Source organism: Sinohyriopsis cumingii, chromosome 15 (genome assembly GCF_028554795.1).
Source record: "Sinohyriopsis cumingii isolate HCF-2022 chromosome 15, ASM2855479v2, whole genome shotgun sequence".
NCBI lineage: Eukaryota > Metazoa > Mollusca > Bivalvia > Unionida > Unionidae > Sinohyriopsis > Sinohyriopsis cumingii.
This window is the reverse complement of record NC_142975.1, coordinates 88,526,282-88,539,918: the sequence shown is the minus strand read 5'-3', so window position 1 is coordinate 88,539,918 and position 13,637 is coordinate 88,526,282. Positions and strand designations below refer to the sequence as shown.

The 13,637-nt window shown below is 35.0% G+C and overlaps 1 protein-coding gene across 1 annotated transcript in view; it reads left to right on the top strand.

The window, feature by feature from the left end:
* LOC149782265 (uncharacterized) overlaps positions 1–13,637 on the top strand; it is a 231,580-nt gene that overhangs the window by 14,475 nt on the left and 203,468 nt on the right. Inside the window, exons 3-4 of the mRNA XM_089935106.1 lie at positions 3,857–4,022; positions 8,010–8,175. Coding sequence (XP_089791232.1) covers positions 3,857–4,022; positions 8,010–8,175 — 332 coding nt within the window. The remainder of the gene's footprint in view (positions 1–3,856; positions 4,023–8,009; positions 8,176–13,637) is intronic.

Sequence of the window (13,637 nt, the reverse complement as noted above, 5' to 3'; positions counted from 1 at the left end):
TGTCCCAAGATTTACAACCATTACAGTAGTCAACAAAAAGACCTAAAATGTGTCAAGTTTAGACATTGTGCTAGGCTGATCCCAGCATTAGAGCATATTCTGGGTTTATCCCAGCTTGCTTAAATCTGTGCTAGGCTGATCCCAGCATTAGAACGTATTCTGGGCTTATCCCAGCTAGCTTAAATCTGTGTTAGGCTGATTATAGCATTACAGCGTATTCTGGGCTTATCCCAGCTTGCTTAAATCTGTGCTGGGCTGATCCGAGCATGAAGAAAGTAGGCAGTATAGTAATATTTGTATTTTCTAGTTAAGACCACTTGTGCAAGATTGCTCACTCATGACCTTTATACTGACTTCTGGAATATTTAAACCCTTGTACAGATAGTATAATGCACACCAAATATCAAACACTCTCTTGTTTGTATCATGAGTTGAAATTTTTTTCTAGTAATCAAGATAAACATTAATTGCAACATATTTACATACTAAATCAAGCAGCGGTTTAAGTTAAGTATCCCACAAATATGTTTTTCACTGATCAAAATAGCTACATGAACAGCTTCTGTAGTCCAATTTTGAGTTGAAAAAGCTGTTGTTGCAGTTGTTATTTTGTTTTTAACAAAATTATATTCTCATTGTTTTTTCTGAAGGGTACATCGGTTCTAGCTCAAAGTTGAATTGAAAACGGTCATTATTGTTTGTCTGTCTTGATTAATCAGAAGTGGACTTCATCTTGTAACCTGTTCATATATGTATCATTGCACAAGCTATATACAGTACACAATTCAGACACTATGTATTGCTATTACTATAGCCATTTTAACTACTGGTGTTTGTTCTTTGAAAGCTAAAATGTTTTTAAAACATCACAGAAAGTTTACACTGAATATTTCATTGTAAATCTAACTTTTATGCTCTGTCTGAAAGTAAGGAAATTTTCAGTGGTTGTTTTGCAATTTGAAAGTTACAGCAGTATTCACAGTATGCCTTTTTGACCTGGACTCACCTTTTTTAATACAGAAATGTGAGAAAAAGAATCCATCATTGTGCTTTAGCATAAGATATTCCACCCTTGCATCAAAACACTCAGTCTTGAGTATGACTTAAAATTCTGTGCTTAGATGTAATTTTCCTATTCTCCACAGTCATTTCATGGGTTCTATTATTACTACATTGAGCTTGGAGATTGGCAGTTTTGACTTGGAAAGGTAGTCATAGTTGATAATCAGTAGAATAATATTACTGTGGAGAAGGCATTTGCAAGTAGTATATTAAATACAAAGTTAAAGTCCTTTAAGAAATTGGACAACATCAACATTCTTTTATTTTCTGGAGGCAGTGTGAGGCATAGTTGTAGTAATCTTACTGCATCTGATTTTTTAAATGACAAAATGAATGTTAGAATGTTACCATGGAAACAGGGTAATGTTACTATGTTTTTGGATTAGCAATGTTATATTATTACTACATCATGTTTTGCACATTGCAGAAATCAGTTTTACATTGTCACCTGCCAATAGAGTAATGTTACTAGATGGGATTTGTGATGAACAATGTGGTGTTGTTACTACATCAGGATTTGCACATCACAAAATCAGTTTTACACTGTCACCTGCAATTAGGGTAATGTCACTACATTGGTTTGGTGATCAGCAATGTGGTGTTATTACTTCATCAGGTTTTGGAGATCACAAAATCAGTTTTACAATGTAACCTAGTAATAGGGTAATGTTGCTACATGGGTTTGTGTGCTAGTTATATAATATTTTTACATCATTAGGTTTTGGAGATCACAAAATCAATGCCTGGAAATAGGTAATGTTACTACATATGTTTGGGAATTAACAGTTTAGTATTGTTACTAATTAAATTTCCCCTAAAAAGGACAAGCAAGCAATTCTTTTATTCTGAAAGGCATTGTCTGCAGAGCTCAGTGATCTGCACCACAAGACTAAACCTTGATTATTGAACTCCCCTGACAGACTGGGAAGGGTCAGATTAGATTTTGTGAGCAAATGTAGACTTTTTGTAACATTCCAGGGTCCAAAAATATGGGTTATTAACTAGTTGGTGCCCAGACCATGTAGATAAGGCATTAAAAGGAGAAGATATTAAATGGACTGTCTGGATCTTTATACAAGCATGATATATAAGATTTATTTAACACTGAAGTCTTAAGTGCAAATCTCAAGTGTGATCAAGACACCTACCATATGTACTTGCCTGTAAGTTGAGTCTGCACAGATCCAGATCTGCCCTTGGATAATATACAAACAGATCTTGGTCTATGCAGTTTTGTTCAAGCAATCAGTAGAACAAACACCACTGACCCGGATCTATTGGTACATTATTCAAGATGCTGGAGTACCAGTCAAAAACTAATATGATAGGTAAATAGTATATCATGATGTCATGCATGTGATGATGCAAGCTGTCAGATCAGCAATTTGCAGGTGAAAATGCAATTGTGGCATCATGTGAAGTTGGATTAAAAAAAATCCTGCATGATTGTGTCTTACTGGAAAAATAGTTCATTTGTTAAGGCATGTGAGGATTTTTCTCACACTAATTTATTCATATGAACATCATTTCTGTTTAGAAAATACTACAAAAGGTATACAGGGTGTAATTTGAGTGGAGTACAAAAACTATATATATGTAACCAAGACCTCTTTTTTAAAGCTGTATTCAACATTTCATTATTCAGATGCCAAAAATGCAGGGCTGTCTGGTGTCTTTCCGTTTCAGGTCTATCAGATGTCTTGCTGTCTGGTATCTTGCCCATGCAGGGCTATCTGGTGTCTTGTCCATGCAGGGCTGTCTGGTGTCTTGCCGTTGCAGGTCTGTCAGATGTCTTGCCCATGCAGGGCTATCTAGTGTCTTGCCCATGCAGGTCTATAAGAGATCTTGCTGTTTGGTATCTTGCCCATGCGGGGCTATCTGGTGTCTTGCCCAAGTAGTTCTATCAGATGTCTTGCTGTCTGGTATTTTGCCCATGCAGGGCTATCTGGTGTCTAGCCCATGCAGGTCCAACAGATGTCTTGCTGTCTGGTATCTTGCTCATGCAGGGCTATCTGGTGTCCTGCTGTCTGATATCTTGCCCATGCAGGGCTATCTTTATCTTGCACACTAAAACCTGAAGACGATTTAGAGCATGATAAAGAGAGATCATACTTGCTTAAAAAAAGTGAAGAAGTCTTTTCAGAGTCACCATGGTTTGTACAATCTTGAAAAATCCTTGAATTAAATTGTTTGTCTTGAAAAGTCTTTGCATTAAATCATTTACCTTGAGAAATCCTTGAATTAAATCAGTTGCCTTGAAAAGTCCTTGAATTTTAAAAAGTTGGTTTTATCCTTGAAAAGTCCTCAAATTGTTTTGTAGAACACCTTGAACGTTTGCCAAAACTTTATTGAATTTGTCTTACAGATTACAGTGGTTAAGATTGAATAGAATATTCCAGTTTTTTAATTTCAGAATTATTTTATATATGTACTGTTCAAAAATAATAAGTAAAGTGGGATAAATCTTGGTGGATCAAAAGACATATAATACAGGGTAGTTACTAGATGGAATAGTGTCCATTGTCTGTAGGGGTTCAATATTAATTTTTCTGGTACTTTTATACCTATTTCTGCAGTGATAAACAAAGTAACAAATGGAGAAAGTTCAATTTCATAAGAAAAATAACACCTTGAAAACTTCAAAGTCCTTGAAAAAAAGATTCGCTTTAGAAACAAAGAACTTGATTAAAACTCCATACTTAGGAAGGGGGAGGAGGTGGAGAGAAGTTACTTTTATGATGTAAATAGAGATACATGCTACCATCTGAACATTTGATTCTTTTCATTTCTATAGAGCTGAACTTGAATGAGTGTCCTGCTTTGAAGACACCTCCGAAGGAGATTGTGTCACGGGGATTTGTAGCATTGTTTGGTTATCTCAGGGGGTTAAAATCTGGTTCAGAGCAGTGCAAGAGAACCAGATTGATGCTTGTTGGGCTGGGAGGAGCAGGAAAGACCAGGTATTTTTATTTCCATACAAAGTATGTTTGATATAGATGCATCTGTCATTCATAACTGCAAAACAAAATAAGTTAGTCAGTAGAACATCACCTAATCACAGTTTTTTACTCGGTTGGTCTTAGACCAGGGGAGCTTAATGGGATGGTCTGTTGTATGCAACAGGTGCATCTGTTAGCACAAGTGTGTTATCTCTACTTCTACTAAACTGCTTGGAAGATAGCCTTGAAACTTTGCACACAACATTAATTACATGGGCTAGTTGGTCCTAAATGAAAATGGTGCTGCTCTGACAGCCAGAAATAAAAGTCTTTAAAAAATCGTGTCACTTCTGAATGAATGTTCATATCAGCATGGGGTTTTTGCTAAAAGGTTTCTTATGGTGTCTAGTTGTTTCTAAATAAAAATGGTGTTGATCTAATGTCCAGTATGGCTGCAACAGCAGTCATCTTTAAAATCTTGTTATTGCTACTCCTCCTGAATGGAAAGCCATATTGACATGGGATTTTTACCATAGGACTTCTTATGGTGTCTAGTTGGTTCCAATATGATGTCCAGTATAGCTGCCACTGTGGCAGCTTTAATATCTTTATTATTACTCCAGAATGGATGGTTGTATCAACATGGGGTTTTCAGACCTAAATGATAATGATACCAATCTGGTGTCCAGTATGGCTGCCACAGCAGCCATCTTCTGAATCTTTTTTTTACTATTTCTTCTGAATGACAAGCTATATTAACATGGGGTTTTCACCAGAAGACTTTTAAAATGTCTAGTTGGTCTTAAATGATATTGGTGCTGCTTGCCCATCGAGTAAGGTGGCCATTTTGAAAATCTAATCACTACTCAGCCAGAATGAATGGTTATGTCAGCATGGAGTTATTACTGAAAGACTTCTTATGTCTTTTTGTCCAAAATTAAAATGGTGCCAATCTGACATATTGAAAATCTTGTTACCACTGCTGCTTTTAAGTGGAAAGTCATTTTGAAATGTAGTTTTCAACAAAAGAGTTATTAGGTATCTATTTGGTACTAAATGAAAGTGATACAAACTTACCCTCAGTATGGCCACTATGGTGGTCATCTAAAAAATATTATCATCTCAAATGGGTGACCATATCAATATATGGTTCATCATTTCTTATGATACCTGGTTGGTCCTAAATGAAAATGGTGCCAATCTGCACCTCACTATGGTTGCCATAACAGCTAGTTTGAAAATCTTAAGAATATCAGGGATACTTTTAACACTTTTAAAAGGAAGAAATAGTCTTGTCTTGAATTCCTGGAAATTCTTTTTAGCCAGTAGAGTGTCAGTTTGTTTGAGGGACTCTTGTTTGTCATAGACATGAACCTGGAAAATATCACTTGTGGATGGTTTAAAATTCATATGCCTTGCCATGTCAGTTGTAGAAGATGTAATGTTACCATATTTCTGATCTGATTTGGATCAAACTTGAAATGTGAGCTTGTATCACAAAGATCTTGGGAGATTTGATAATGAGAATTAATGAGTTAGACTTAGTCTTGTAGCTTATTGACTGACTGTTATCTCTTGAGAGGCCAGGTTTTTTCATCTTATTTTCATCAAAATTGCAATATATGCTTATATCATCAAGATTTTGGATGGATTTGATGAGTGAGATCCATGTAATAAGGTCATTTTGCATCTGATTGGCTGAGCTTGTTTCCACTCTGGGGACATATTTCTGTCCAGCTTTGATCAAACTTTGAATATATGCTTATATCATTAAGAATTCGGATGTGTTTGATGAGTGAGACGCACACCTGTTAATAAGGTGCTCTACAGTTTCACATTTTGCATAGTGTTAGAATTTTAATGAAAAAGAATTTCCCCTGGTGACCTCACTGGTTATACTGGCTATTTAAAAAGGATATGGTATACCTTAGGTCAAACTCAAAGAACCTTTAATTCCCTTTGTTTTTGGTATATGATTAATGGGTGTAATATGAGTTATAGAGTAATATACAGCTTGGCCTTACTTCAAATGTGCACCTCTCAAAAAACTGCTAGCTTCACTTCGTCATTTTCACTTCCTGAACTTCAGAGGTAAATTGTAAAAAAAAGAGCCAATAGTTTTTTTTACATTGTGTGTATTTGGTAATTAATTCATTGCACTTTCAGAAGCTGTTATTGTCTAGTCTGGCAAAATAAATTTTCCCCATTTAGTAGCTGCTATGGATAGTGTACTTTAGACTAATTCAGGCTGATTTTTTTTAGCACAAGGGAGCAGTCATTTTAGTTAGCAATGAGCTTAGATCATGTAAAATTTCCAAAAGTATAATATCCAAAGAAATGTCAGCCACATTACATGAAAGTAACATAGAGGTATGCCAGCATTCTCTCCACTGTGCATGTTGCGAATATAAACAACTTCACCATACACCTACCACTTTCGCAGAAGTTCATAATATCTGTAGAGCACCCCGTAACCAGATGATCATGCATTTGATTGGCTGAGATTATTACCACTCCCTAAGTCATATTTCTAGTAGAGTTTTGATCAGACTTTAAATATTGATTTTAGATGGGTTTGATAATGAGTGAGGCCCATGCATATTAAAGATGTGATATTGCATCTGATTTTCTGTGCTAGTTACCACTCTGGAAGTTATATTTGTATTTTGTTTTGATCAAAATATGTACTTCTGTTATCAACATCTTGAATTTTTCAGTAATAAGTGGGATTTATGAAGTTTAATGTGGCAGTCTTGCATCTGATTAAGTGGGATTCTTAACACAATTGAAATACCACAATTGACACTATGTTATTGATCTGTTGGGTTTATTACAATGAAGATTATGGATGACAAACACTGCATATTAATATCTTCATCTTTAAGAAGAATTTTTGTCAGGATATAGTAAAATAGGTAAAATCAAGATGAGATAAAGTTTGGCAGTTTGCATTGGATTTGTCCTGAGACTACTCTTAAGCCTGCACAGTGAAATGGTGAACTATTAGGTTATGTAAGCCAGGTGATCAATGTCAGGCCTGCTTAGGCCTCTTGTTTTATGTGGAGTCGAACAGTTTAAGAACAGCCAGTGCTGCAATAAATAAAAAAATGGAAAGCTGATGTAGAGCATATGGGTAATCAAGTCCATATTCTTCTTCAAGTTATTGTTTGATCAAGAGTGAAAAGGTCGATGGATTATCAAAATCAATCTTTCTTATACAGTCTAACATAATACCACTGTGGAAAAATGGTATGAATTAGAATACCTGATCTGGACAGAACAATGGAAACACACATGCTTTGCTGTTGTATGGCCCATGGTTTATCACTCTGTTCTGACATGTGCAAGGGTAAGTGTTGATTCCTCAAAGGTCATTGATTTCCCCTGGGTTCATCTCCACCACCTGAAACAAATTGTCACAAAAACATTTGAGTCTGCTCTACAAGTTGGAAGAACCTCTATACAGTTGACCTAACATGCAACTTAAATGTTATGTAAGTAGGTAAATCCTTGTTTATGCTGTTTTTTCGTAGACATGCTCTAAAGCATCACCTTATCATCGTACAACTGGAGTACATTGCAGTTACATCTCTGGAAAAGCCTGCACATTTACTCCATTAGCAACTAATGATTGACAGGCTTTGGCACCATCTCTCTATCGAAGAAGAGACCATCTCATCTGACTTTCACCTTGGCAAGCAGATTACATTTCATCAGTCCTGTTTAGAAAGCAACCCAAAATATATCTTGCAAGTTATTTTTAGTTTTGAAGTACTTATTACATATCTGTATTGGCCAAGTATATTTTAAAAATAGGTTTCCACATGTTGGAAGTTTTAAAATATGATACAGTCCAACTGAACAGCTATAGTTTGTTGTGTCAGCTTCAAAATATGGAAAAGTTGTATGCAGATGTCAAGTTAGAATGGCACTTAGCTATCCGAATGATTGGAATATGTACACTTTTACATGATGTATCAAAACAAAGTGTTCACTCGCATTTTCTAGCTTGGTGCGAGCCCTGACCAATGGAGTCAACAAGGACAATGAAGAATCCATCACTGAGGGTATTGACATCATGGATTGGCAGGTGCCACTCAAGAATGAACCACAGCCCCTGACATACAGTGTGTGGGACTTTGCTGGACAGACAGTCTATTATAACACACATCAGGTACATGACCCCTTTTTTATAAATAATTTTACTCAAAACTCAGTTATTTAAGATACTCGATCCATTTAAATTTATTTTTCATGTCATTGTTTTTATCTAGCTGGAAACAGCAAGGTGGATTTCTTTTTCACCTGATGTTTGCAAAAATAAATAATGTAGTTCAACAGAATGATATAAATATTAAATTATCATTTAAGATAGAAGTGTTTTAAATTCATTGGGGGAAAAAATGTCTAATTGACCTGTATTTTTTGCGCAGATATTGCTGTGGTTATTTATCTCCTCTTTTCTTTCATTTATGCACCATTGTTTTTTCATATATAATTTAGCAGATGTAGTGTTGCTGTTGTTGTTGTAATTATATCCATAAGAACTCCATAGGACCACTACAGTTCATTCATCCACAAGAATCATTGGTTGCAGCCTTGTATTAAAGTATATTTGACATTAGAAGTGCAACTTACTTCATAAGACATAAGAAAGTGTGTGGCATCCTTCGTAAGACATTAGAAGTGTGTGGTATATTTCAAAAGATTTTAAATGTACATAATTACATACTTCATAAAACATTAGAAGTGTGACTTACTTCATAAGACATTAGAAGTGTGTGACATACTTCGTAAGACATTAGAAGTGTATGGCATATTTCAAAAGATTTTAAATGTGCATGTCATGCTTCATAAAACATTAGAAGTGTGTGACATACTTCATAAGACATTAGAAGTGTGTGGCATACTTCATAAGACATTAGAAGTGTGTGGCATATTTCATAAGACATTAGAAGTGTGTGGCATACTTCGTAAGACATTAGAAGTGTGTGGCATATTTCTTAAGACATTAGAAGTGTGTGGCATACTTCGTAAGACATTAGAAGTGTGTGGCATATTTCAAAAGATTTTAAATGTGCATGACATACTTCATAAAATATTAGAAGTGTGACTTACTTCATAAGACATTAGAAGTGTGTGACATACTTCATAAAACATTAGAAGTGTGACTTATTTCATAAGACATTAGAAGTGTGTGACATACTTCATAAGACATTAGAAGTGTGTGGCATACTTCGTAAGACATTAGAAGTGTGTGCCATATTTCAAAAGATTTTAAATGTACATGACATACTTCATAAAACATTAGAAGTGTGACTTACTTCATAAGACATTAGAAGTGTGTGGCGTAAGACATTAGAAGTGTGTGTCATACTTCGTACGACATTAGAAGTGTGTGTCATACTTCAGTGGTTCAGTAAAACAGTCATTGTCACATAGTGTTTAAAAAATTTTAAAATAAGACAGTATGTAATAGTGTTGGAAATTGGTTCATTAACCCTTTACCTCATAGAGTGTATGGCTTTTTAGCCCTTCGATATACATGTGGCAAAGTTACTGAGTGCAGTGCACTATAAATAGAACACCTGTTACCTATTCAACTCCATACACATAGGCCTGCCTGTTAACTGCTAAGCAGTTATGTGACATTTAACATCAATTTTGACCATTTTATGTTTTTAGTACACATCTATTATGTTTGGAAATATTTAAGAGTAAAATCTGATTGTTATAGCTGTATAATTATTTTTCACAGAAGAATTTTTTTATGTGCTTTAAAATCTTTAGAGAAGCTGTTCACCATCAAGTCAGTGAAGCTGCATGACCAACTGTAGCCACCATTTCTCATGCTTGAAATTTACAAGCTCTTTGTTTGCGTCTACATCACTGAATCATCTGAATTTGATAATTAATAAAAACTAATTGTTGTCTATATCAATATTCACAGCCTTTACCCAAGTTATTGAAGCTTTCATAGTTGTGATTCTGATCACAGGGGTTTGTTACAAAGAAAATTAGGAGTCTAGCCTCTTACAATATATTGTTACAGGTTAGACTCCTAATTTACTTTGTAATGAACACCTGTGATTCTAATCATGAAAAGTACTGAACAAAATTGGCGACCTCTATTTTGGAGAGTGGAGAATATGACCTAGTTACTTTAGATAGCAGATTTTGACCAGCTATGAATGTAGTATCTAATATGGGGTTTTCCCCAAAGGTGGCACTATGAAAACCTCCTCAAAAATGGCTGATATTTACAGCAGGCATCAAAAGGCGCTTCCATGAGAATGTTGAAGAGGCATCAAAAGGTGCTTCCATGCTTATGGAGTAGAGGCATCCATAAGCGCTTCCTTGTGAATGGAGTAGAGGTGTCCAAAGGCGCTTGCATGAGGTAAAGGGTTAAGACAGTCAGTGTAAAGTAGTGTTGGAAATTGGTTCATTAAAACAGTTATTGTAAGGTTGTGTTGGAAATTGGTTGAATTAAGACTGTCTTTGAAAGGTTGTTTTGGAAATCAATTTATTAAGACAGTCATTTGTATGGTAGGGTTGGAAATTGTTAGTCATTCTAAGGTACAGTTGGAAATGTGTTGAAATATAGGTAAAGTAGTGTTGGAAATTGTTTGAAAAAAGACAGTCATTGTAAGGTACTATTGGAAATTGGCTAAAATAAGACAGTCGTAAGGCACCATTGGAAAATAAGAAGTTCATTGCATGGTGCTTTTGGAAATTGGTTGAAATAAGACATTCGCTGTAAAGTACCATTGGAAATTGGTTGAAATAAGACAGTCTCTGTAAGGTACCGTTGCAAATTGATTGAAATAAGACATTGCATAGTACTGGTAGAACTTGGTATGAAATGTAAAGATTGATAACTAATTAATCAGGGCTGATTAACCATCTAATTTATTCCATTGGGGAAATTTTCTATTTTTTTTTCGTGGTGAGCTGCTTGTGTCCAAGAAAGTCAGACAGTTCCCGTACAAAATTTTTAGGCAGATTCTGCATGGATTTTAGGTTGATTCAGGGTGTATTTTGCCTAAAAAAAACAAATTTCAGATGTACTTTAGGCAGATTGGGAATACGGCTAAGGTGACAGACTGAATCCATCAAACAGTTAACCCTTTACCTCATACAAGCGTCTTTGGACGCCCCTACTCCACTCGCATGGAAGCGCCTTTTGACGCCTCTACAAGATTCGCATGGAAGCGCCTTTTGACACCTGCTGTAAACATCAGCCATTTTGAACTAGTTTTCGTAGCGCCACCTTCGGAGAAAACCCCCAGTTAGATACTATATTCATTTCTGTGAATGACAATTACGTCAGATCATGTGGATGCTATTCATGTACTGGTCAGTATCTGCTATTTAAAGTAATTGGGTCATAATCTCCACTCTCCAAAATGGCAGCCGCGGATTTCATTCAGTACGTACAAAGTTTTCACGATTAGAATAACAACCACGAAAAACTCAATAAATTAGGTAAAGTCTCTGATATTGATGTAGGCAGCAATTAGTTTTTATAAATTATCAAATTCAGATGACTTAGTGATATAGACGCACACGAAAACCTTGTAAATTTCGAGTATGAGAAATGGCAGCTACAGTTGGTCACGCGGCCTCACTGACATGACGGTGAACGAGTTCTCTCAAGATTTTGAAGCACATAAAAAATTCTTCTGTGAAAAATAATTACATAGCTATAACAATCTGACTTTATTCTTAAATTTTTCCACATACAATATATGTGTACAAAAAATGTAAAATGGTTAAAATTGCTGTTAAACGTAACATATACTACATTGCTTAACAGTTCACAGGCAGGATTTCATTCAGTACTTATGAAGTTTTCATGATTAGAATCACAACCACGAAAGATTCAATAACTTAGGTAAAGGCTCTGATATTTATGTAAGCAGCAATTAGTTTTTAATGATTATCAAATTCAGATGACTTAGTGATGTAGACGCAGACGAAAAACATGGAAATTTCGAGTATGGGAAATGGCAGCTACGGTTGGTCACGCGGCCTCACTGACATGACGGTGAACGAGTTCTCTTTCGATTTTAAAGCATATAAAATATTCTTCCGTGAAAAATAATTACACAGCTATAACAATTGGACTTTACTCTTAAATTTTTCCACATATAATAGATGTGTACCAAAAACGTAAAATGATTAAAACTGCTGTTAAACGTAACACCACTACATTGCTTAACAATTCGCGGGCAGGCCTATGCGTATGTGGTCGGCTAGGTAACAGGTGTTCTATTTATAGCGTGCTGCATTTTGTCACCATGCTCTATGAGGTAAAGGGTTAAGTGTACTATTTCTTATATTCCTCCTAAAGGATAACTGTTAGCTGGAAAAATTCTGATTGTCCAGTTCATTTTCCTACCTTAAGAAAGATTTTGGACTTAGACTGATTTTAGCAGAAATGTTAGGCGTAATTTTGAACTTTATCAAAAGAACTACAAGCATAGATGAATCTTTGGACTTAGAAAACTTGGTGCAAGGTGGATTTTGGACTTGATCTGATGTTTACTCAGAAAAATAATTGTTTCGCTTCCTATTAAAATATGTTCAACAAAAATCATACTCTGGTGAAAATGTGACTGAAATTTCAACAAAATCACAGTGAAAATGTTTTGACATTCATTCAAATGTCCTTTTTTCACTAAAATTATGGTATTTTAGGAAATTTTACCAAAATTTCTGAAAATATCAATGAAATTTTGTGATTGAAATTTCACTGACTCTGCCATTAGTGAGAATTTGTGATTCAAATTTCACTGAGAGTTTGCCAAAAATTCTGAAAATATAGTGATATTTTGTGATTGTAATATCACTGACATTTCAGTAAAAAATATCAGTAGGATAATAAAATTTATTTTTTGTTTCTTGTACAATTTGAATGGATCATCAGCAACATTTATATTTCCTGTTTCTGATAGCTGTAATTTTATTGTTCATTTTGGGAACAATAACTTCTATCCACATCTTTCCTTGTTATATTTCTTTTTCAAATTTTTGTTGTTGTTGTTGTTTTGTTTAACTTCAGTTGGATGTAACTGCCCTCAAACAAGACTGTTTTCTTGTTTTTCATTTTAAAGCAGAATTTCGCCTTTCTCCTGACCTGAATCTGATTTTCCTCGATATGGACCCTTTTTTTAATATCATCTCTGAAACTTTTCTTTTTATATTGCTCTATCCAGTCACATTCCACAACGAGCTTGCTAATAAGTATTTGTTCCATATATTATTTAACAGACAATCTCTGTAAAGTGCTTTCTGATTGGTCAAAATTTTGTACTTGCCCAATAAAGTGTCACATAACGGAAACTGATGGGAATGAGCATGCTTGCTAAATATGGGGATTCAAATTTTTGAGTGGGATACGAGTTTGAATAACCATTTGAAAAATATGTGGCATGAGAATAGCTTGAATGCAAAGTCATTGGAAACGTAATTGATCAGTTTGTATGAAAACTGAACGCCAGTTGTAGCATTTTGCTTTTTGTGCCATAAAGAGCTTTACAGTAGTGGCTAACGTGCTAAATATGACAAGGAATTGAACCAGGATGATTTCGAAGTTATTGAACTCCAAACTGATTAACTTTTAGAATTTAAGGA